Source organism: Heterodontus francisci, chromosome 1 (genome assembly GCF_036365525.1).
Source record: "Heterodontus francisci isolate sHetFra1 chromosome 1, sHetFra1.hap1, whole genome shotgun sequence".
In the NCBI taxonomy this organism is placed as follows: domain Eukaryota; kingdom Metazoa; phylum Chordata; class Chondrichthyes; order Heterodontiformes; family Heterodontidae; genus Heterodontus; species Heterodontus francisci.
In genome coordinates, this window is record NC_090371.1 from 30,635,190 (window position 1) to 30,660,060 (window position 24,871).

General features: G+C 45.8%; 1 protein-coding gene across 1 annotated transcript in view; it reads right to left on the reverse strand.

Annotated features, from left to right (window-relative positions):
- ctnna2 (catenin (cadherin-associated protein), alpha 2) overlaps positions 1–24,871 on the reverse strand; it is a 1,561,189-nt gene that overhangs the window by 328,306 nt on the left and 1,208,012 nt on the right. The window contains exon 12 of the mRNA XM_068028796.1: positions 22,710–22,910. Within this exon, the coding sequence (XP_067884897.1) occupies positions 22,710–22,910 (201 nt within the window). The remainder of the gene's footprint in view (positions 1–22,709; positions 22,911–24,871) is intronic.

A 24,871-nucleotide genomic window follows, 5' to 3' on the forward strand; every position in this document is an offset into this window, starting at 1 on the left:
CGCCAGTGGGAAGCACAGGCCATAGATCGTGATGCTTGGAGATGCTACATTAGGAGGGCTACAGACACCTTTGAAACTGAGCAAAGGACTAGCAAGAAAGAGAAAAGGAGGAGAAGGATGGATCCAATTGCCCCTAGCAGCGACTACACCTTCACTTGTACCCGCTGTGGGAGAATCGGCCGGTCACGGATAGGCCTGACTAGCCACCAGTGGGCCTGCGATGACTACAACCTTCCCAAAATCTTCATCACAAAGAAATGCCAAGAGAGAATTTATTCTTTGGAATGGAGACTAAACTATACACTGTGCCAGGCATGGTCTTATCAAAGCCCTGTACAGTTGCAGCAAGGCTTCCTTTCTCTTGGAATAAAGGCTATTTGCCTTCCTAATTGCTTGCTGTAACTGCATGCTAACTATCTGTGTTTCTTGTCTGAGGACACCCCAATCGCCCAAATGCCAATATTTGACCGCTTTGCGGAACACCTCCGCTCAGTCTGCAAGCAGGACCCTGAGCTTCCGGTTGCTTGCCATTTCAACACTCCCCCCTGCTCTCATGCTCACATCTCTGTCCTGGGATTGCTGCAGTGTTCCAGTGAACATCAACGCAAGCTCGAGGAACAGCATCTCATCTACCGATTAGGCACACTACAGCCTGCCGGACTGAACATTGAGTTCAATAATTTCAGAGCATGACAGCCCCCCACTTTACTTTCATTTTTAGTTATTTTTTCTTCCTTTTTTTTTTGCATTCCTTTTTACATTTTTTACAATCTTTTTTTGCATTTATTTCATTTCATCTTAGTTTGTTCAGTTTGCTTACCCACTGTTTTTTTCAGGTTGTTTTTCTTCAGGTTTGCACTTGCTGATGTTCAATATTCAGTATATTCACACCTAATCTGTACTAATGCTTTGTCTTTCAACACACCATTAACATATTGTTTGCCTTTGCTCCGTGACCTTTTGGTCAGCTATGTGGCCTGGTCCAATCTGCACCTTCTCCTTTGTTATCTCTTGCCCAACCCCCACCTCACTTGTTTATAATCTGTGACTTTTCTAATATTTGTCAGTTCCGAAGAAGGGTCGCTGACCCGAAACGTTAACTCTGCTTCTCTTTCCACAGATGCTGCCAGACCTGCTGAGTGAATCCAGCATTTCTTGTTTTTGTGCCAATATTTAATAGTTTCTCGCCATTTAAAAATTATTCATTATTTATTCTTCCTACCAAAGTGAATAAGTTACATTTCCCCACATTATACGCCATCTGTCACTTCTTCACCACTCAAGTAATCTAACTATATCCTTGGCAGACTCTTGGAGCTGAATTTTTGTTCTGGGGTCGGGTCCCTGACGTTTGGGGAATTTCCAGGGCCTGACCCCAAGTCATGTCGACACCAATGCCTGATGCGATTTTTAACAAGCAGGGCAATTAGTTGCCAGGGTACACGCTCGCCATCCAATTAAGGATGGCAGCAGGCTCCTAAGCCTGGAGGGTCAATAGGAATCCCTCCAGCACTGAAAGATCGGCAGCTCCCCTGTCACAGCTGGGTGCTGCCAATATAAATAGGAGAGAGAGGGCACGTCAAGATGGAGGCGCTCTCTGAAGAGTTTTTATAAATTTTTAAATTCAAAAAGGCCACAGCTGCCAGTCCATCATAGTGGAGGGGCAACCTGCCACTGGACAGCCAGTGACCACAGTTATGGCCTTGTGGCCAGAGTGAGTGCAGAGCGGTGGTCTTCTAGCTGGATGGAGTGCTGTCCCCAACACCCTCATCTGCCGTCGGAAGGCCGTCTCTATCTCTCAGCTGTGTTTCAGCCTCAAAAAGGGGCCCGCAAGCCGACTGGAGAATTCCAATTGGTGTCAGCAGAGTGGCCTTAATAGGCCCTTTAACTGGCTTAATAGGCTACACACCACTGCAGGTGGGTGGCCGTCACCTCTCCCCAATCCTGCCTGAGCGAAGTTGGCCTGCAGGTTGGACCATTGCAGAAGACCAGCTGCTGGTGGTGGGAAATTGTGGACCCGCCCACCTCCGGTCCCACCTCCATAGTTGAATGAAAATTCTGCCCTTAGTACGCTCCTTACAACTTACTTTCCCACCTAGCTTTGTATTGTCAGCAAACTTGGATACTTATACTCGGTCTCCTCATCTAACTCATTAATCTGGTTTTTAAATAGCTGAGGCCCCGGCACTAATCTATGAATAACAGCCTGCCAACTTGAAAATGACCTGAGTATTCCTACTCTCTGATTTCTGTCCTTTAACCAATTCTCTACCCTTCCTAATATATTACCGCCAACCCTACGAGACTTTATCTTATGCAACAATCATTCGTGTGACACTTTATCAAATGCTTTTTGAAAATCCAACTATGTTACATCCATTGGTTCTTTATTTACCCTGCTCGTTACATTCTCAAAAAACTCTAACAAATTTGTCAAACATGATTTCCCTTTCATAAAACCATGTTGACTCTGCCTAATCATATTGTGATTTTCTAAATGCCCTGTTACCATTTCCTTAACAATGGATTCCAACATTTTCCTGATGACTGAGGTCAGGATAACCAACCTGTAATTAATGTTTTCTCTCTTCCTCTTTTCTTGAATAGTGGTGTTACATTTGCTAACTTCCAATCCACTGTTCCACAAGCTAGAGAAATTTGAAAGATCACATCCATTGCATCTGCTATCACTGCACCCACCTCTTTTAGAACCCTCGGATGTAGGACATCAGGCCGAGGGGATTTGTCAGCTTTCAATCCCACTGATTTCTCCAGTACTTTTTCTCTCTTAAGATTAATTATTTTAACTTCCTCATTCTCATTAGACCTTCAGTTCCCAGCTTTTTCTGGTATGTATTTTGTGTCTTCTACTTTGAAAACAGAAACAAAATATTTGTTTAATGTCTCTGCCATTTCCTTATTCCCCATTATAATTTTTCCTGTCTCAGCGTCGAAGGAACTCACATTTACTTTCGTACACTTTTCCTTTTCATATACATGTAGAAGCTCTTACAATTTGATTTTATATTGCTGGCAAGTTTACTCTCATATTCTATTTTCTCCCTCTTTACCAATTTTTGGTTATCATTGGCCGGTATTTAAAATTCTCCCAATCCTCAGGCTTACTACTCTTCTTGCATACGAATTAGGAGCAGGAGTAGGCCACTCGGCCCTTTGAGCCTGCTCCACCATTCAATAAGACCTTGGCTGATCTGATTGTAACCTGAACTCCACATTCCCGCCTAACCCCAATAACCTTTCAACCCTTCCCCAACATTATAAGCCTCTTCTTTAAACTAATACTAGCTTTAGCCTCTTTAGTTAGTCATGATGGAACTCTTTTTCTATGGAGTTTTTATTTATCAATTGAATATAGATTTGTTGAGAAATGTGAAGTATTTCCTTAAATATTCACCATTGCTTATCTACTGTCACATCTTAGTCTAATTTCTCAATCTACTCTAGTCAACTCGCTTTAAGTTCAATACTCAAATTTCAGACTTGCGTGCGTCACTGTCAAACTCAATGTGAAATTCCATTATATTATGATCACTCTTTTCAAGAGTTCACCTACCTAGGCTCAACTATCACCAGTAACCTGCCTCTCGATGCAGAAATCAACAAGCGCATGGGAAAGACTTCCACTGCTATGTCCAGACTGGCCAAGACGGTGTGGGAAAATGGCGCACTGACACGGAACACAAAAGTCCGAGTGTATCAAGCCTGTGTCCTCAGTACCTTGCTCTATGGCAGCGAGGCCTGGACAACGTATGCCAGCCAAGAGCGACGTCTCAATTCATTCCATCTTCGCTGCCTCCGGAGAATCCTCGGCATCAGGTGGCAGGACCGTATCACCAACCCAGAAGTTCTCGAGGCGGCCAACATCCCCAGCTTACACACCCGACAGAGCTAGCGCCGCTTGAGATGGCTTGGCTATGTGAGCCGCATGGAAGATGGCAGGATCCCCAAGGACACATTGTACAGCGAGCTCGTCACTGGTATCAGACCCACCGGCCGTCCATGTCTCCGCTTTAAAGACGTCTGCAAATGCAACATGAAGTCCTGTGACACTGACCACAAGTCATGGGAGTCAGTTGCCAGTGATCGCCAGAGCTGGCAGACAGCCATAAAGGCTGGGCTAAAGAGTGGCGAGTCGAAGAGACTTAGCTGTTGGCAGGAAAAAAGAAAGGAGCGCACGTGGAGAGCCAACTGCGTAACAGCCCCGACAACCAATTTTATCTGCAGCACCTGTGGAAGAGTCTGTCACTCTAGAATTGGCCTTTATAGCCACTCCAGGCGCTGCTTCACAAACCACTGACCAACTCCAGGCGCTTACCCATTGTCTCTTGAGACAAGGAGGCCAAAGAAGAAGAGAAGATTCTTTCCATAGCATCCTTTTTTAATTCATTCATGGGATGTGGGCATCACTGGCTAGGCCAGCATTTATTGCCCATCCCTAATTGCCCTTGAGAAGGTGGTGGTGAGCTGCCTTCTTGAACTGCTGCAGTCCATGTGAGGTACTGTTAGGAAGGGAGTTTCAGGATTTTGACACGGTGACAGTGAATGAATGGTGATATAGTTCAAATCAGGATGATGTGTGGCTTGGAGGGGAACTTACAGGTGGTGGTGTTCCCAGGCATCTGCTGCCCTTGTCCTTCTAGGTGGTATGGATAGCGGGTTTGGAAGGTGCTATCTAAGAAGCCTTGTTGCGTTACTGCAATGCATCCTGTAGATGGTACACGCTTCTGCCACTGTGTGTCGTGGTGGAAGGAGTGAATGTTTGTGGACAGGCTGCTTTGTCCTGGATAGTGTCGAGCTTTTTGAGCTGCACTCATCCAGGCAAGTGCAGAGTATTCCATCACACTTGTGCCTTGTAGTTGGTGAACAGGCTTTGGGGAGTCAGGCGGTGAGTTACTCGCTGCAGGATTTTGAGCCTCTGACCTGCTCTTGTAGCCATGGTATTTATAAGGATACTCCAGTTCAGTTTCTGGTCATTGGTTACCCCCAGGATGTTGATAGTAGGGGATTCAGTGATTGTAATGCCATTGAATGTCAAGGGGAGATGGTTAGATTCTCTCTTGTTGCAGATGGTCATTGGCTGGCATTTGTGTGGTGCGAATGTTACTTGCCAATTAACAGCACAAGCCTGGATATTGTCCAGCTTTGCTGCATTTCGACATGGACTGCTTCATTATCTGAGGAATTGCGAATGGTGCTGAACATTATGCAATCATCAGCGAACATCCTCACTTCTGACCTTATGATTGAAGGAAGGTCATTGATGAAGCAGCTGAAGATGGATGGGCCTCTCAACGAAATGGCTCCCTCTTTCCTAAGTACGGGTGCCAGAGCCCCATAAATCCTTGGAGGGTAAATTTGAGGTGGTGTTGTTCCCATGCACTTGCTGCCCTTGTCCCCTAGATTGTTGAAGTCACGGGTTTTCGAGGTACTTTCAATGAAGCCTTGGCGAGTTACTGCAGCGCATCGAGTAGATGGTACATATAGTAGCCATAGTATGCCGGAGGTGGAGGGGGTGAATGTTGAAAGCGGTGCATGGGGTGCCAATCAAGTGGATTGCTTTGTCCTGAGCTGCATTCATTCAGGCAAGTCCTGACTCCTGACTTATGTGTTTTAGATAGTGGAAAGGTTTCAAAATACCTTATAATTTTGAGCTCCTATATAAAGGTTTTCCTTAACATTCTCTGCTCTGAGAGGAACAATCCAGCCTGCTCCTTTCTGATTACTCTCTTGAGCTCCCACGTACCTGATATACGCACTCCAGCAATCGGAAGAACCACCTTAACAATGAAATGGCTTGGTAATTGGCAGTAAATTGGCAATCCCCTTCAAGTGGTAGCTAGCATGAGAAATAAAATATGTTGCCCCAGTTTGAGGTTTGGGAGTGAGGTAGATTGTTGTTGCAAATAAGAGCTGTACTCTGCATGTAACTTGGGAGTGCTTGACATTGGGTGTCATAAATAGATAATATTCTACTCCGTATCATTAACAACCCTTACCTCGATGAGCAGCGAAGAAAATGTTTATTATTAACTCCACCACTGCTGACTCAGAACTCAGCTGGCATAAGCGCAAATAAATAAGTAATTAAATAATTAAATGATGCACATTATAATCGGGCTTTCAATCTGTTTCATTAGCACAGGACAATATGAAAGGAATAGATAGTTATTGCGGTGTTGCTTAGTAATATGCCAACATCAGTTTCTCACCAAACCCCAAAGGGGTTTGTAAGTTGCTTGCTTATCATTTATATCCCTTTAGTAAGTTTCTTAATGTTACACCAATTTTCCTCCTGGTAGTTTAACAGTCAGGAATAATGAGCTGCTGGCACTCTGTGGAATGTGTTACAACATGAAATGGAGAAGGGCAAAAGGAACTCCTTCCTTATATGGATTGAACGGGGAAGCAATCCTGAAAAGTCAGTTCCTAAATTGCAATATGTAAAATAAGTAGAAGATATTTCAACAGCACCTTCCAAACCCACGTTTACTCCCTCGAAAAACAAGAGCAGCAGGCACATAGGAAAATCATTATTCTGGCTTGGAAATATATGGTCATTTCTTCATCGTCTCTGAGTCAAAATCCTGGAACTCCCTACATAACAGCACTGTGGGTGTATCCACACCACATGGACTAAAACGATACAAGAAGGCAGCTCACCACCACATTCTCAAGGGCAAGTAGGGATGGGCAATAAATGCTGGCCTAGCCAGCGATGCCCACATCCCAAGAACTAAAAAACGGCATAGTAGAGGTTTGTTGGATACAGTATTTATTCCACTCGAGCAAGAAAATGTTGAAGAATTTGAGTCAGTAGGTACACAGGTCTACAAATTGGTCCATGCTCTTGGTCCTGTTGCAGTGGATCACTGCCTCACACTGTCCACCATTAATTGAGAAGGCTCCAGAGATGCAAATCTTGGATGTAACCGAATCTAAAGCACTAGCATTAGCTGTCACCCAATGTAAAGGCAGCTGCAGAATGACTAAGAAGTAGCTTTTGAAATGGCAGAGACATACTTCAAACTTAATCACTGGGTTAAAAAATATAAATTAGCCAATGTTAAAATGGAGGACTGCCAAAAAACAAGGTGTTAAATAGGCCATTAATCAGTGAGTGGAGACAAATTATTAGCGTTGTGTTTCACAGTGGGCTATGAAGCCAAATAGATTTGGAAGGCTGTGATTGTGACGTCTGAGAATTAATAAAAATATGAAATACAAAAAAGTGTATTTATACAGTATTTTATCACGTCTTAAATATCTTAAAGCATTTCACACACAATGAGGTGCTATGACTGCATTTCAGCAGAAACAGCATACATTTTACGGATCGTAAGGCTAAAATTTTCTCGGCCCTTTGGGGAGGGACTGGTAAGTGGGAAGGCTGGCAAAATGGCATCGGGGAGGTGCCTGACATCTTCCTGCTGCCATGCCATTTTGCCAGCAGCGGGAAAGTTGCCCATATCCAAGGGACCCGACGCCGAGTGGGGAGACTGCCCAGTGAAAACTGGTGGCCGCCCAGCGGTGTCTGTGGAGGGGTCCTCCTTTCTGGCCAATCAAGGCCATGGAGGGGTCTCCTTGGCAGCAATGGCCACCACTATGGTAACGCCGCCGCCAGTACTTAATGACCACCACACCCTCACCACCTCCCCTCCATCGTTAGGATCTGGCTGTCTGGTTCCGGCCCCAACCCCACTTACCCCTCTTCGAGGGTGCCTGGCCACTGATGTGCCCTCTCCCTGAAGCTGCAGCCTCGCCAATGGCCACTACTAGCAGTAGCACTGCTGAGGTTGCTGAGCTGCCAGCCCTCTGATTGGGCCAGCAGCACTTTGAGCAGGCCATTGTCCTCAATAGGAACAGCAGCTTCAGCGGCGACCTGTTAATTGGCCACCACCAGGAAGATGCCTCTCTGGGTCCTGCTGCCCACCTAAACGGGATCACCTCCCACTTTCGGCCCCGGAGGTGGGGGGGGGGGCGGTGGTGGTGGACTTCGTCATTCCAGTAAAATTTAGCTCCAAGATTCTACAAAATCAAACGACCAGATAAGTTCTGTTTGTTTTTCTGGTGTATGGAGAGGCACACTGGTCAAAGTATTGGAAAAGTTCCCAGCTCTTCGTCAAGTAGTGCCTTAGCACTGAGATGAAGACTTTTTACCACTCCATTCTTACAGTGATAGACTCTGGTAAAGGAAGTCAACTTGCGGCTTGCCCTGATAGAAATTAATGGGCATCCTTTGGCACAACCTCATGAAGGAACTGGACTATCATTACAAATGTCATATCAACCCAGAACTCTTTCACCTGATAATCTGCAGTCATCACAGTGGCACAGTGGTTAGCACCGCAACCTCACAACTCCAGCGACCTGGGTTCGATTCTGGGTACTGCCTGTGCGGAGTTTGCAAGTTCTCCCAATAACCATGTGGGTTTTCGCCGGGTGCTCTGGTTTCCTCCCACAGCCAAAGACTTGCAGGTTGATAGATAAATTGGCCATTATAAATTGCCCCTAGTATCGGTAGGGGAATTGAGGGAAGGTGGGGATATGAGAGGGTAATAGGATTAGTATAAATGGGTGGTTGATGGTTGGCACAGACTCGGTGGGTTGAAGGGCCTGTTTCAGTGCTGTATCTCTAAATGATAAAAAAATAAAATCACAACTGTATATTGTGGTTAAGGATAAGAGTGCACAAGTCTGGATAGGGAGCTAGAATGAGAACCCACAACAAAATTTAGAGACGGGAACGAAACAGGAAGTGTTCCTTTCACAGTGCAGTGCGAAAGGTAACCCCTTGCACTACTTACAGAAGGACTGCCAGGCTCTGACAACAACTTGTATTTATATAGCACCTTTAATGTAGGAAAACATCCCAAGGCGTTATCAAACAAAATTTGAAACCAAGTCACGCAGGGAGATATAATAGGGCAGATAACCGAAAGGGAATAAGATTAGAGTAACAATAGCATTGAGTAATGCAGAGACCTTTTGACTTGTCAGCTTTTTGGACTTATTGATCAGCTTCTACTCATTCTCTAGATGTGTGTGTGTATCATTTAGTAATAGACAATATGTTTTTCACATGTCAGGGTCAATTTTCCACTCGGGGTACAGTGACAAAGCTGCAACTGTACGAGTGCATCTAGTGTTACCAATGCGTGGAGTTCCCTTTTTACCTTAGACACACACACACACAAACACAGAGCAGTTAACTGAAAAAAATAGAGATTTACTCTTTAAAGCTCTAGTACAAAACTAAAGAATCCGTTGGCCAAAATACTTGGTAATTCTTGAAGAAAAAAGAGAAGAAAGGAAAAGATGTCAGAAGTCCTTTTTTGGTTTGCATCCCAAATATGTATAGACGGCTGTCACTGGAATCTTCCTAGAACAGTTCTTGACAGGTGACATTGAAGATCAGTTTGGGCAGGCTTTCCAGGGAAAATGCAGTAACAGGGGTTTCAGGCAGTTGCTTACACTTGATTCTCAGCTTCACAAGAGATGGAAAACTGGCAGGCTTTTTCAAAGAGCTGTAACAGACTGAGCTGGGTGTTGCTCTCTTGGCAAGTTTTCTCCAACTGTGTTTTCAAACTATTGTCCATATCCCAACTCACTGTCCAAAGTGAAACTAAAACCAATGTCACAAAAATCTAGCCTCCTGACCCTAATAAATCTTGACCTGTCACTTCTGTAAACATCTTTCCCCAAGTCAAAAACAACCCCTGCTGGGTAATTATTTGAAGACTGGTGCCTTCCAGTAACTGTTTACAGTCCAGACCTCTCAGTGACCCTTGTTTAAAAAATAATTCATGAACTTCTTTTCAGCGTTAAACCACAAATCTTCAAAATTTACCAAAAAAATGGAAGCACTTGTAACATTTTTTTTTGCTTCCTTCCCTACATTTACATATTTAACACTCTGTCAATCTCAACTTAGTTACTGATATCTAATGCTGGCTTATCACGTGTGTTCATCCCCAACTTCCTTAGGAACAGCATGTTGCCTAGTCAGAGGATGCTGAGCTGCACAGCATTCAATGGCCCATACTGCACCAGCAGTTAGTGTGCTGCATGGACTCTTCTACTGCCTGCTCATGGTTCCATTGCCTGCCCTGGGCTCCATTGCCTACCCATAGATCCGCAATGCCTCATGGATCTTTGACATTCATGAACTCATTACTCTCTGATGCTCCAGAGAAACCCTTCTTGTTTGTGACACCCGAGGTCCAGCAGAGCATGGCTGGGTCTGTCCTCCATCCTCCGAGAGGGATTGCCCACAGATGACTCTGCCTCACTCTCCTCCTCTTGCTCACATGTGATTTTCTGCTCATCCTGTGCTCCCCGTTATAACCTTGATTGAGACCCAACCAATGTGAGTGTGTCTGCAATGATGTATGGTGTGAAGGAATGATGTGATGGTGCAGGCTCTGGAACATCTCCCCCCACTGAGGAGGTCAGCTAGGACTGGGCTGGAACACTCTTCTCCCATCCGCAACTGACTCTGTGGGAAACACAAGGTGGTGATGAGAACTCGGGCTACTTAGCAAGTCCCTCAGTGCAACCAACCCCATAGATGACAGGGGTTGTATAGCCACAGCACACAAGCAGGGCTTTCATCCATACACTTCATCTGAAGATAGAGCTATGTAATGATCCCGTGCTTCCCGGAGTCCCATCTTGCCATCGGGACAGATGGAAGTCACGGGCATCTCAGCCGGATGCAGAGATAAGGGAGAAGGCGCCTTCATCACTTCCTCAGCTACAGGGGGAGTATCCTGTAGAAGTGGACGAGAACGCTAAGCCCCATGCCTTTAGTTGCACTTTATGGGTCACCTGGCTGATGTTTTCTCAATCTGTTTTGTCACTGACTTTTCCTGGAAAAATAATTACTTATGCTTTCAATCAGACATGTGTGTTATTATTGCTTGATTCCATAAGCAAAATGGAATTTAGGGATGGTGGGGGGGGAGGTGCTGGTGCCAGGGTCGGGGAGCCTGGGTTTGCTGTGATGCCATGGTCTTTGATGTGGGAGAATGTGGGCGGTAGAGACCCCATTCTCAATAGTTTTAGGTGGCAATGGGAATCTTCAGCTGTGTGTGCTTGCTGGATGACTTCTGAGTTCAGAGTCATCTGTCATAAGGTCTGAGAGGTGCTCAATATGAGACACCCTGACTGGCTTGTACTGAAAGCCACCATCTGACTGGTCAAGACAACAGAAGTGCATCTTCAAGATGCCAATGGCCTGTTTACTGCAGCTTCATGTAGGAAATGGCTCTCGTTGTAGTGCCTCTCTGCATCCTCGTCTGGCTGCCGGATGGGTGTCAGGAGCCACCTTCTTGGGGATAACCCTTAACCCCCAGCAGCTACCCACAGAGTCAGGATGTTGGCCAGAAGAGGTCAACACCTGGGACACTCGAAGAATAAAGGAACTATGACAGCTGCCCAGAAACCAAGTGCAGACCTTCAAAATGCCCTTCCTGTGGTCACAGCGGTGCTGGACACTCAGTGAGTGGAAGCCTTGTCTGTCAGGAATTTTGTTGGTGTATCCGTCCCTTGATGGCTACGAGGGTATAATTGATGTCCCCTGGATCTGAGGGATTCCAACAATGGCAGCAAAGCCCAATGCCTTCTGTGCCTGCACTGGCCAATCTGTCTCAAAATGGATGTAGCTCCCGCCCGCCGGAATAGGGCATCCATGAGCTGCCTGATGGTGTGATAGCTGCCAACTGCGAGATGACACCCAGGTCTGCAGCTGATCTCTGGAATGACCGGATAGCATAAAAACTCAGGGCGATGGCAACCTTGATAGCTGCAGGCAGCCATGTGGGCAACAAAGCCTCAGGTCATTGCAGATCAGAGCGCAGATGTCCGAGACCATCTGCCTCAATGGATATAGTCTCATGCAGCACTGGCACTGTCATTTGCAGGTATCTGACTCTTGGGTGGTATAGCCGATTGCCTTGGATAGTGCCTTCTTCCCTTTGCAGCCCCTCACTGTGCACCTCTGGCCTCCTCCTGACCAGGAGGCTGATGAAAAAGTACTTCTCCATGTTGAGCACCAATTGGAAGAAACACCGAGGGTAGCAAGGGAACAGAATGTACTCTGGGCGGGTGACTTCAAGAGTGGCTCAGTAGCACCACTACTGATTGAGCTGGCTGAGTCCTAAAGGACATATCTGCTGGACTGGGTCTGCAACAGGTGGTGAGGGAAACAACAGGAGGGAATAGCCTACTTGACCTCGTCCTCACCAATCTACCTGTCGCAGATGCATCTGTCCATGACAGTATTTGTAGGGGTGACCATCGTACAGTCCTTGCGGAGATGAAGTCCCGTCTTCACACTGAAGGTACCCATCATCGTGTTGTGTGGCACCATCAATGTGATAAATGGGATAGATTTCGAACAGATCTAGCAACTCAAAACTGGGCATTCATGAGGCTCTATGGGCCATCAGTAGCTGCAGAATTGTATTCAACCACAATCTGTAACCTCAAGGCCCGGCATATCCCCCACTCTACCATTAGCATCAGGCCGGGGCTAACCTTGGTTCAATGAAGAGTGCAGGAGGGCATGCCATGAGCACACCAGGCATACATAAAAATGAGGTTTCAGCCTGGTGAAGCTACGACACAGGACTACTTGCGTGCCAAACTACGTAAGCAGCATGCAATAAACAGAGTTAAGCAAACCCACAACCAACGGATCAGATCGAAGCTCTGCAGTCCTGCCACATCCAGTCGTGAATGGTGGTGGACAGTTAAACAACTGACAAGAGGAGGAGGCTCAGCAAATATCCTCATTCTCAACAATGGGGAAACCCAGCACATTAGCGAAAAAGATATGGCTGAAGCATTTGCATAATCTTCAGCCAAAAGTGCTGGGTGAATGATCCATCTTGGCCTCTTCCTGAGGTCCCCAGCATCTCAGATGCCAGTTTTCTGCCTATCCGATTCACTTCATGTGATATCAAGAAATGACTGAAAGCACTGGATACTGCAAAGGCCCTGACAACATTCCGGCAATAGCATTGAAGACTTGTGCTCCAGAACAAGCCACACCCCTAGCCAAGCTGTTCCAGTACAGCTACAACACTGGCATCCACCTGACAATGTGGAAAATTGCCCAGGTATGTCTAGTGCACAAAAAGCAGGACAAATCCAACCCGGCCAATTATCGCCCGATCAGCCTATTCCCGATCATCAGCAAAGTGATGGAAGGGGTCATCGATAATACTATCAAGCGACACTTGCTCAGCAATAACCTGTTCACTAATGCTCAGTTTGGGTTTCGCCAGGGCCATTCAGCTCCTGGACTCATTACAGCCTTGGTCCAAACATGTACAAAAGAGCTGAACTCCACAGATGAGGTGAGAGTGATTACCCTTGACATCAAGACAGCATTTGACCAAGTATGGCATCAAGGAGCCCTAGCAAAACTGGAGTCAATGGGAATCAGGAGAAAACTTTCTGCTGGTAGGAATCATACCTAGCACAAAGGAAGATGGTTCTGGTTGTTGGAGGTCAATCATCTCAGTCCCAGAACATCACTGCAGGAGTTTCTCAGTGTAGTGTGCTCGGCCCAACCATCTTCAGGTGCTTCACCAATGACCATCCCTCCATCATAAGGTCAGAACTGGGGATGTTCACTGATGATTGCACAATGCTCAGCACCATTCACGACTCCTCAGATACAGAAGCAGCCCATTTCGTTTTGGAGCCTCTCGCCTTCCTCAGGTACTGAAGCAGCCAATGTCCATATGCAGCAGGACCTGGACAACATCCAGGCTTGGGCTGATAAGTGGCAAGTAACATTCGTGCCACATAAGTGCCAGGCAATTACCATCTCAAACAAGAGAATCTAACCATCTCCCTTTGACGTTCAATGGCATCACCATCGTTGAATCCCCCACTATCAACATCCTGGGGGTTACCATTGACCAGAAACTGAACTGGACCAGTCACATAAATGCTGTGGCTACAAGAGTAGGTCAGATGCTGGGAATCCTGCGCCGAGCAACTCACCTCCTCTCTCCCTGTCCACCATCTACTAGGCACAAGTAGTAGTGTGATAGAATACTCTCCATATGCCTGGATGGGTGCAGCTCCAACAAGATTCAGAAGTTCGACACCATCCAGGACAAAGCAGCCTGCTTGACTGGCACCCCATCCACCACCTTCAACATTCACTCCCTCCACCATCGACGCACAGTGGCAGCAGTGTGTACCATGTACAAGATGCACTGAAGCAACTCACCAATACGCCTTCAACAGTACCTTCCAAACCCGTCAACGTCTACCACCTAGAAGGACAAGGACAGCAGATTCATGGGATCACCACTATCTGCAAGCTCCCCTCCAAGCCACACATCATCCTGACTAGGAACTATATCACTGTTCTTTCACTGTCGCTGGATCAAAATCCTGGAACCTCTTTCCTAACAGCACTGTGGGTGTACTTACACCCCTGGAAATTGGCTCAATAGTGCAATTATGCTTGCATGCTGCACTATTCTTGACTTCTGGTGCATTTTACTCACACTGCTGTGCTTCCTGGGTATATACTCCTGTGCTTTCTAGATATACACACCTGTGCTTTCTGGATATACAGTCCAATAGTTTATGGGTATACACTCCTGTGCATTTTGGGTATATACTCTTGTGCTTTCTGGGTATACAGTTCGGTGGTATCCGGGTATACACTCCTGTGCTTTCTGAGCATACACTCCTGGTTTCTGGGTATACAATCCTGTGCTTTCTGGGTATATAGAGACTCTGAAATTGTCCCGACCACAGATCTTAAATTAACTGCTTGCTGTAATAGAACAAAGAACAAAGATAATTACAGCACAGGAACAGGCCCTTCGGCCCTCCAAGCCTGCGCCGATCCAGATCCTCTCTCTAAACATGTCGCCTATTTTCTAAGGTTCTGTATCTCTTTTCTTCCTGCCCATTCATGTATCTGTCTAGATACATCTTAAAAGACTCCATCGTGCCCGCATCTACCACCTCCGCTGGCAATGCGTTCCAGGTGCCCACCACCCTCTGCGTAAAGAACTTTCCACGCATATCCCCCCTAAACTTTTCCCCTTTCACTTTGAATCTAGATTATCTCTTCCTTTAAAAAAAAATGGGTACTGCTTTAGCCATTCTCTGACATATTTCCACACTCAATACAGAAATATAAATGACCAGGCTGATCAGTTTATCAATGGGTCCAGCAGAAATTTAGATATAATTTTGACGAGGTCAATTGGTGGTTTTCAGATCTAACCATAATTGTTTGCATAATACTATTTTCCTATTTCCCAGAAAGACAAGCAGTCTGAAGCCTATTCTCAGTGAGTTAGACAGCAAAAAACTTCCTCTTTCACATTACTGTTTTTGGGAACATAGGAACATTGGAAGATAGGAACAGGAGTAGGCCATTCAGCCCCTCGAGCCTGTCCCGCCATTCAATGAGATCATGGCTGATCCACGGCCTAACCCCATATACCTGCCTTTGGCCCATATCCCTTAATATCTTTGCTTAACAAAAATCTATCTATCTCAGATTTAAAATTAACAACTAGCTTGCTGTGCGTAAATTGGCTGTCGTGCTTCCTACATGACTGCAATAACTACACTTCTAAAGTACTTCATTGTCTATATGGAGCTTTGGGACTTCCTGGGATGGCAAAAGGAGCTGCATAAATGCAAGTTTTCTTCCTTTTTCTTTGCAAACTTCCTGGAATTCAGCACAAAATGAGTTTCCCAGCAGGAACTTGCTGATCTGACACAGAAAACCAGGAAGGGAACAAAGATTTCTCCCTGCGAATATCACACCAACCCCCACCCCCCCATCTCAACCCCTGGTAATATTTAACTGTGGAGTTGCTGTAAATCTTCAGTAGATTATTTCCTCAGTAAAAAGTACAGAGGGAGTTCAGTAGTCAATGCCTGGCATCCTGGCATCACACCGGGGTTTTCCAGTAACATTGACACCCCTCTTTCAATGCTCTTGGATCTTCAGCACCAGAAGCTGGTACACTGCATAGGAATAAACTGATTCTTTCGATCAATCACAACTTGTATTTACATAGCGTCTTTAACGTACTAAAGCTTCCCAAGGCGCTCCACAGGAGCGTTATCAAACAAAATTTGATACTGAACCACTTACGGAGATATTAGGACAAATGACCAAAAACTTGACCAAAGAGGAAGGTTTTAAGGAGCATCTTAAAGGCAGAAAGAGAGGAAGGAGGCGGAGAAGTTTAGGGATGGAATTCCAGAGGCGAGACAGCTGAAGTGATTACATCCAAATGGCAATAAATTATGGAGAGCAGAGGGGTGTAAAGTAAGACCATGAAATACATTATGCTTGTCACAGGCAACTGTCTTTGTCGGAAACAGAGGGAGATATGCAAAGACTGCTTTGACTCTAGAGCCTTGTCTCTGCCACAGATTAATGGATGACAACAATGGGCAACGATTTCCCTTTGCACCACAGCACCAAAAGTGTGTCTTGGTATGATTTATCTTAGCCAGACAGGTGGTACAGCATGCTACCAGCTATCATTGCAGAAAATGATTTTAACAGACTCTTCAATAAAATCCTTTTCGCCTGCAGATGAATTTTTAGGAGGAGGCCATTAAAATTAACCTTGGTTAGTTACGAATAATGCAAGAATTTTAAAAATAATATCTGCAAACCTACATAATGACACCTTTTATGATTTAATACATTTTATGGCACCTTGGTGGTTAATATAACAGATCATTCTTTTGGGTGGCAGATTTCCACTTAGTGCACTCGGAATGCATTGTGAGTTCACTTTTCCTCATATTTTTCTTAGTATCTTTGCAGTGTGCTTTCTCTGCAATCATATGTCCAGAAGGAACATAAAACTGACCAGTCAATTGACCTCATCTGCACTAATGCTGCTAAATGACTTGCAAACCTTGTATTTCTTTGCTTACACCTCCGCCAAGTGTCTTTAGACTTTTTTAGGCACTCTATTAATTAAACGTGCTTTTGTAACCAGTATAAATAATGCACAGCGCATCAATCAGCTGCAGTCTGCAAAATTCAGCTGCAATGGAACAAACATGGATATCATGAAAATGTAAGCACCTGCTGTAAAAGCACCTGGGCATAAAAGATCCAGTGGCACTATTTTGAAGAAGAGCAGAGGAGTTATCCCTGGTGTCCTGGCCAATATCTATCTCTCAATCAACTTCACTAAAAGAGACTGGGCTAAAAATTGCTTTGCCCCGCTTTTCCGGCATGGGCAGGTCATGAATCAATTCAGTTGACGGAAGGTACCTCAGTACCTTGATTGTAGCATAGGGCCGAGAGTCTGCCATGCTGCTGGATGCCTCTGTGCTCTGCAGGGGATCAAGCAGCATTACACTGATAGCACATGGTGCAGCCAGCCTTCTGTTCTTAAAAGCAGTCTGTCCCTCTTAGAGGGAAGCTGCACTCCAGAACTGAAGGCTACCAGAAAGTGATTTTTGAAGACTAAAGGCGAGGAAAAATGGAGCACCACCCCAGGGAGAGGTTGTCAGGATTCAGTGATGTCACTCTGAAGGCAACAGTCATGGAGATGCACTCAAGGGGAGAGGCCAAGGGAGGTGAATACCTGAAGTGTGGTCCCAAGGACCTGGTAGCAGTGTCAGAAGAAGTTTAGTGACCTGTCACGCTCACGCAAAATGAACTTATGAACTATAAATATGAACTTATGAACTATAAATCCGAAAGAGACACTTTCCTGTAAAACAAAAATGGAGTTGAGAGGTCAGGTGACCTTTTCTTTCCTGCCAGTACACATGGAACTGCAAGAACCCTAAGCTAATATTCATGTCTGGCCAAGACTTGGTGAAGTCATTAAAATGCAAATGACCTTTCTGGACATATCTTTGAGAAGCCATTAAAATATAAATGTCCCTTCCTGTGGTAATGGCTGCATTTCTCCAAATAATCTAAAAAACTGGGTCACAATTCTGTTGCAGACTCTTCAATCCAAACTTGAAATCCAGAAAATGGATGTGAAAAGCTCTATTTTATCAAGATGGTATGTGGATGACTAATACCTGGACTCCATTGTCTAACAATGGCCTAACCATCAGAAACTATTTATGAGGACAATGGAAAGAGATGCTCTGGTCACATAACAGAAACTGGGTGGGGGTGGAATTTGCTGCTCTCCCCCTGTCGGGTTTGGAGGCGGGAAGAGCATATAATCAGCGGGATGGTGGTGGCGGTGGGACCTCGCCACTTTTCCGCCTCCACCCAAATTATGTCTGGGGCATGAAGGCCTATGACAGGCTTTCCTGTCCCGCCACCAATTGATGGCCTTAAGTTGGCAATTAATGCCCAATTAAGGGCCTCATCCTGTCGCCGGCGGAATTAGCCCAGCAGTGGGTGAGTCTGTCACCGCACGGGGAGCTCGTCAAGCAAACCCATGCAGGTAGCTTGCCAGATCCAGGTGTGGGGGGGGGAGGGGGAGGGAGGGGTCCCTCGTTAAAAGGCACATAGTGTCTGAACGAGGGACCCGGCATTGGGAAGGGGGGGGGGCCTGCTGAGAGCCACCCCGCCGGCCTTTGCTGCCAACCCCTCTAAACCTGCTTCCCCAGCGATCACCACCCTGCAAAATCCTTCACGCTGAGACTTTCCTGTGCCCTGAATCCAGGGCCTTGGATGAGTGCTCTACCGGCAGGGGCCACCGCCTCCATGGCGGCACTGCTCAGTTAAACAGCTGCCGGCCTCTGATTGGCTGACAGCTCTCAGCAGATGGGACTTCCACCGCCAGGGTCCTTGAACCTGGGGAAGACCCACCACTCTCCACTTAAGTGGTTAATTGGCACTTGATTCGGCTGGCCTTCCACAGAGGAGACGACGCAGGGTTCTCACCAGTGCTTTTGCCAGTGGTTGAGACCCTGTCGCCAAGACAAAATCATGGCCTAGGTATTTGATAAGGGGTTTTAGTAAGGTCTATTCTGAGCAGACAGAGACAGAAGAAACATCTATGCCAACGGAAATACCCTGCCTAAGACCAGCAGCTTTAAGCCACATGTAGGCAGAGACTTGAGTTGGCCCTAAACTCTCCACCTGAGGAACCGTACCAGGGCGTCGCCATTGAACCTTGACTGGAGCATAACAAGAGAAATCTGCTACTGTAAACATAGAACAACAGCGAATCCGTCCTCCTAAACCTCCAGAGCATTTCTCCAGTCGACAAAAGAAATGGGTTACAGGCCTGCGTCGTTTCAAGTCTTCACCCTGGGGAAAAGCAAGTATGATAGAGAACTCTTGAAATCATAAGACCTAAACGCAAGCTACTTTTATAATCACAATCTTTTCCGTATGAGTGTGAGAATGGGTGTAGTTGCATCTATTCAGGAGTTAAACAATAAACATTTGTCTTTTTAAAACTTATGAGAAAACCTGTCATTTATCTGTTTCTGACAATTAAAGTACTCAGCAGGTAAAACACTTTTTTTTTAAACACACTGGGCTGAATTTTATAAAAAGTTGGCAGTGCTTGAAAACAAGGGCAGCCCACCCGTGCGGGCCACACGGTGCGGAGCTGCTGCAATCCTGAGCGCAGCCGGCACATTTAAATAGCCGGGCCCGGCTGCCCACCCCGATCACGTGGAGGGGGCGGGCTATCTGTCCCCGGCAATGGCGTCAGCTGCCTGTGTGCTGGCACTGACACCATTTTTAAAGAGCTTTGAGCCCTACCAATTTAAATATACAGTGAATTAAAAAAATTAGAAACATTTATTTTGCCCCTTTCACACTCCCCCCCAATAACAATAAAATTAATAACTTGCCCTCTCCCCCCACCAAAACACTTACCTTGTCCAACTGACCATCTCCCCCGCCCCCCCGCCAAAGTGCCTAAATTTTAACCTCAAACCCTTCCCACCATCCCCTATACCAATGATGTTACTTTGACCCCATTCCCCCCAGTACCCCCCCCACCCCCACACCCTCCTCCCTCCACACAAGTGTTCTGCCTCATTTCCCCAGACGGGGTTCCGAAGGCATGCAAGTGCTGGCCAGCGGTAGGAGGATCGCAGCAGGGCGGAAGGCAGCAGCGAGAGTATGATTAATGCATTCATTTCAATTTATTTAAATATGCAAATGGGGGGGTCCCATCACCAAGCGGTGTGTGGGGCCGCCATGAGTCCTCGCCACAACCAGCAATATTGGCCGGGATCTTCCAGCGTCGGGGTGCATGGTGGCCCTCTCCCAGTGGCATTTTCCAGCCCCCCACGCCACAAAACCCGACATCGCAGGGGTTTGCAAAATCCAGCCCACTGTCTTCAGTCAGTTGAGAGATGAAAAAGGAGAAGCCATCCCTAACATCTCTCCCTTGTCCGTAACAGACATCACACATATGATTCAGGTCAATGAATGCATCTTCACATCACCTTTCACATTCACCAGCCTCTCAAGCTGCTCAATGCACCACAGCCCCATCACTCACCCAGCAGCACTCACTAGCATACAAGACTCACGCCTAACATTCACATCACCCAGACATAACTTTCAATGCTGCCAGCCTCACATCTACCTTTTACTGCCTGTACATGCCTCCAGCTATATAGCTATGGCAGGCACATCACCCAAACACACTACCACTGACATTCTGCCCTTTTTCTTGCAGGAGAAGATCGCACAAAGAGGAGCCACAACTCCATCCCCTGTGCTTCATGGAGGAGATGGTGCTTACAATGATGGGGTTGGCTGGACAATGAGATGCTGGGTGCATTGGCTGGCCTACCAGACAACCTTCAGTCACTGTCAAGGACATGGAGGATTCTGGCTCTAATGTGGCAAAGGGCATCGCGCAGAGCTTGGAGGCCATCCTTTCCACCACGGAAGTAGTAGCCAACTCCATGACAGCACCGGCAGACACAGCCATGATGGAGCGTCTGGTGGCTGCTGTCTCAGGCCAATGCTAAGTAACATCTCGGTGGTGCAGTGGAAGCTCATACTGAGGTTATGAGATCCATGTTTAGTGCCAGACAGGTTCAAGAGTGCTGTCATTATTGCTGCAGATTTCTGTGCTCAAAGGGCCATGCAGACTCTCGCAGCAGTCCAATAATCTGTTCTCCAACATTACTAGGATTGGTGAGGTGCCATCGTGTGGGAGTGGCAGTGGCTTTGTGGAGCTTGAACCCGCTTTCCTCTCTCAGGATGGCAGCATTTCTGCTCCCAACAATGCCACTCCGCCAGCATTCTTGCTGTTGCCTCTCAGCAGGCCAGCCCAGACTGCTGCTGACCATGTTAGGATGGAGCAGTATGGAGCCGAGCACTGAAGGCCCAGAGCTGCTTGAGTTCATTCTGCAAGACTATCTGCATGTGTTTGCAAGGTACACTACCAGGAGGGCACAAGACTTACGTAGCACCACTGGTCCAAATTCATATCCATTATCTGGTCATTATCATTTTGCTGTTTGTGGGTGCTTGCTGTGTGCAAATTGGCTGCCGCATTTCCTACATTATAACAATGGGCTATGCTTTAAAATGTACTTCATTGGCATTACAGTGCTTTGGGACATCCTGAGGTCATGAAAGATATTTCTTTCTTATGTTGATTTGAATAATAATTTCCGATGCCTTGACATTTTGGGTCACTTGGGTATCTGACATGACTTCTCAGTGTACTTAAGATTCTCTAAACCAAGCTACAAACAAACCTTGGTTTCTGGTGCCTCATAGGAAATTCATGTGCATCCTCTCCATAAGTCCAGAGAGTTTTGCTGCAGGGCGTGAAGAACCAAATGCACACATGGGTTTGGCTGGAGCTTAAACAGATCAGTGGTAGGTGGTCTGTTGCTTGTCCAGCATTAGGGCATCAATTTATAGGATTATGAGGAGTAAGTTGGGATGAATTCTGGCTCAGTTTTCACATCTGGTCCCATTAAAGAACCAGGTTAGCTAGCCAATCAGAAGCAGGATTACTGCAGATCTGCCTGCTTTTATATTCGATTACTTGTAACAGTTTGACCTTGTACTTCACCATACTTCATTGGCTGTGAAGTGCTTCGGGACATCCTGAGGACATGCTATATGAATGCAAGTCTTTCCTTTGGTACCAACGTTCCATGGGGAGATGTATCATTTTGGCACCATCTCAGCCAGAAACTAACTAAAGCAGGAAGTTCATTGTCGGTCATTAACATTCTCTTTCATTTATTTCAATGCATAATCATATTATTGATATGATAATTAATGAACTAAACAAGAAAGCGAATTTAAATGGGTTTAATTTAAATATCAAAGTCAACTTGAAAAGAACTGATAGGGTAGATAGAGAGAAATTATTTCTGTTGGTTGGGGAGTCTAGGATGAGGGGACATAGACCAAAAAATAGAGCCAGACGTTTCAGGAGTGTAATTAATTAACACTGCTACATGCAAAGGGAGGTAAAAGTTTTAATCTCTCTTCTCCAAAGGGCAGTTGATGTTGGGTCATTGTTAATATTAAATCTGAGATTGATAGATTTTTGTTAATCAGAGGTATTGAGGGATATAGGATAAATATGGGTATATGGAGTTAAGTCACAGATCAGTCACAATCTCATTAAATGGTGGAATAGGCTCAAGGGGCGAAGCGGCCTACTCCTGGCCCTATGTTCCTAATTAATATGCTAGTAAGTATGTAACATGGACAAATGTTGATCAATAACCAATAAAACGCTTACCAGTCTCCGAGAGTAACTTTGTGGACTCCATTACTTTCTCGGTGTACACTCCAGGCTCATAGTTCTCCATCTCAGCACTGATGATGTGGATAACTCTTGCCGCCCGCCCTCGGATAGCCCCAGCAGTTCTATCGAGTGTGTCCACATCGCCTTCCTGGAGAGCTATGACGCACTTGTTCACATCCTCCAATATGTGGTTTTCTGATAGAGTTTGAAGAAAGAGATTGAAGAAATTATGTGGCTTTTAAGATTAGGCTGACTTCAATATTTATAAAACGATTAATCACCAAAGAGGTGAACAACTGCCACAATCAAGCACAGCAGCATGTGGAGCAATGGAAATATGGCGCAGTGAAGAGAATGTGATTAAATGGTTTGTCCATATACATAGCGGAAAAATCCCACTCCACCATTGTAATGACAAGAGAATCAACAACACAGATTGTTATAATGCCTTGAAAATAGTAAAACATCGCAGGACACTTCATAGAAGTGATTATCAAACAAAATGTGACACCAAGCCACAGAAGGACATATTAGGACAGGTAACCAAAGCTTGGTTAAAGGGGTAGGTTTTAAAGAGCATCTAAAAAAAGGAGAGAGAGGTAGAGACATAGGGAGGTTTGGGGGTAGGGTGGGGGGATGGGTCTACAGCTTAGGGCCGAGGCAACTGAAGGCACAGCCACCAACAGTGGGGTGAAGGCAATCAGACATGAGAAAGAGACTGGAATTAGAGGATCTCAGGGACCTTGGAGGGTTGTCGGTCTGGAAAGGGGAGTGAGACCATGGACAGATTTGAAAACAGGGATGAGAAACTAGGGAATTTGAATACAATTAGCAGGCTCCTGAAGTAGTTTGGCATCTGTTATGGGAGTAGGCCAAACAAATCAAATTTCTGAAATGTGATCATTATGATAGAGACCTGACATTTTGCGCATTGGCTGCTCCTTTTATGCTGACTGTCTGCCCCTGGTACTAAGGAAATATGGGCCTAATATCATCTTTTGGATTATACAGGAAGAAAAAAATAGCTCTAGAAAACCTCTCTTTATTTCATTGCAGGACAGTTTGGAATTCCTGTGTAACAAGTAGAACAGTTCTGGGGTAATACATTGGCAAAAAGGATTTTTATGTTTCTTACGTGAAGAAATGTGGTGTTGAAATTCTACACTGTATATGAACAATGGATGTCTTAATAAGTTTGCATGAAATTCCTACATAAGCAGTTAACTAATTATTTAATATTGTATAGTGCATTTTCAGCCCCATTTTACCTGGGCAATCAGAATAATAGTTAGACAGAGCACAGTCATCAACTGGAATAAGCAATGACAATGGCCCTGAGATTACGCCATGACATGCTAAATGATAAAGGATTAATGTGCCTTTCTGAACTTCTTCTTTCCATTATTTTAAGCAGACAGTAACCCATTTATTTTACACTGGCAAAAGCTCCACTTAGGAATTTCAGACAAACACATTAACTGTTGCTCGACTGGTATCCCTTAGATAATTCCAGCTATTTTGTTTTATTCGTTCATAGGATATGGGCGGCGTTGGCTAGGCCAGTATTTGTTGCCCATCCCAAATTGCCCGTGAGAGGTGGTGGTGAGCTGCCTTCCTGAACCGTTGCAGGCCTTGGGGTGTAGGTACACCCACAGTGCTGTTAGGACGTAAGTTCCAGGATTTTGACCCAGCGACAGTGAAGGAACGGTGATATAGTTCCAAGTCAGGATGGTGTGCAGCATGGAGGGGAATTTGCAGGTGGTGGTGTTCTCATGCATCTACTGCCCTTGTCCTTCCAGGTGGTAGAGGTTGTGAGTTTGGAAGGTGTTGTCAAAGGAGCCTTGATGACGGCACACACTGCTGCCACTGTGTTTCGGAGGTGAAGGGAGTGAATGTTGAATGTGGTGGATGGGGTGCCAATCAAGCAGGCTGCTTTGTCCTGAATGGTGTCAAACTTCTTGTGTGTTGTTGGAGCTGTACCCATCCAGGCAAGTGGAGAGTATTCCATCACACTCCTGACATGTGCCTTGTAGATGAAGGACAGGCACTGGGGAGTCAGGAGGTGAGTTACTCATCGCAGAATTCCCAGCCTCTGACCTTCTCTTGTAGCCACAGCATTTATATATAGCAAAAAATGCAGTGGTCCCAGCACTGAC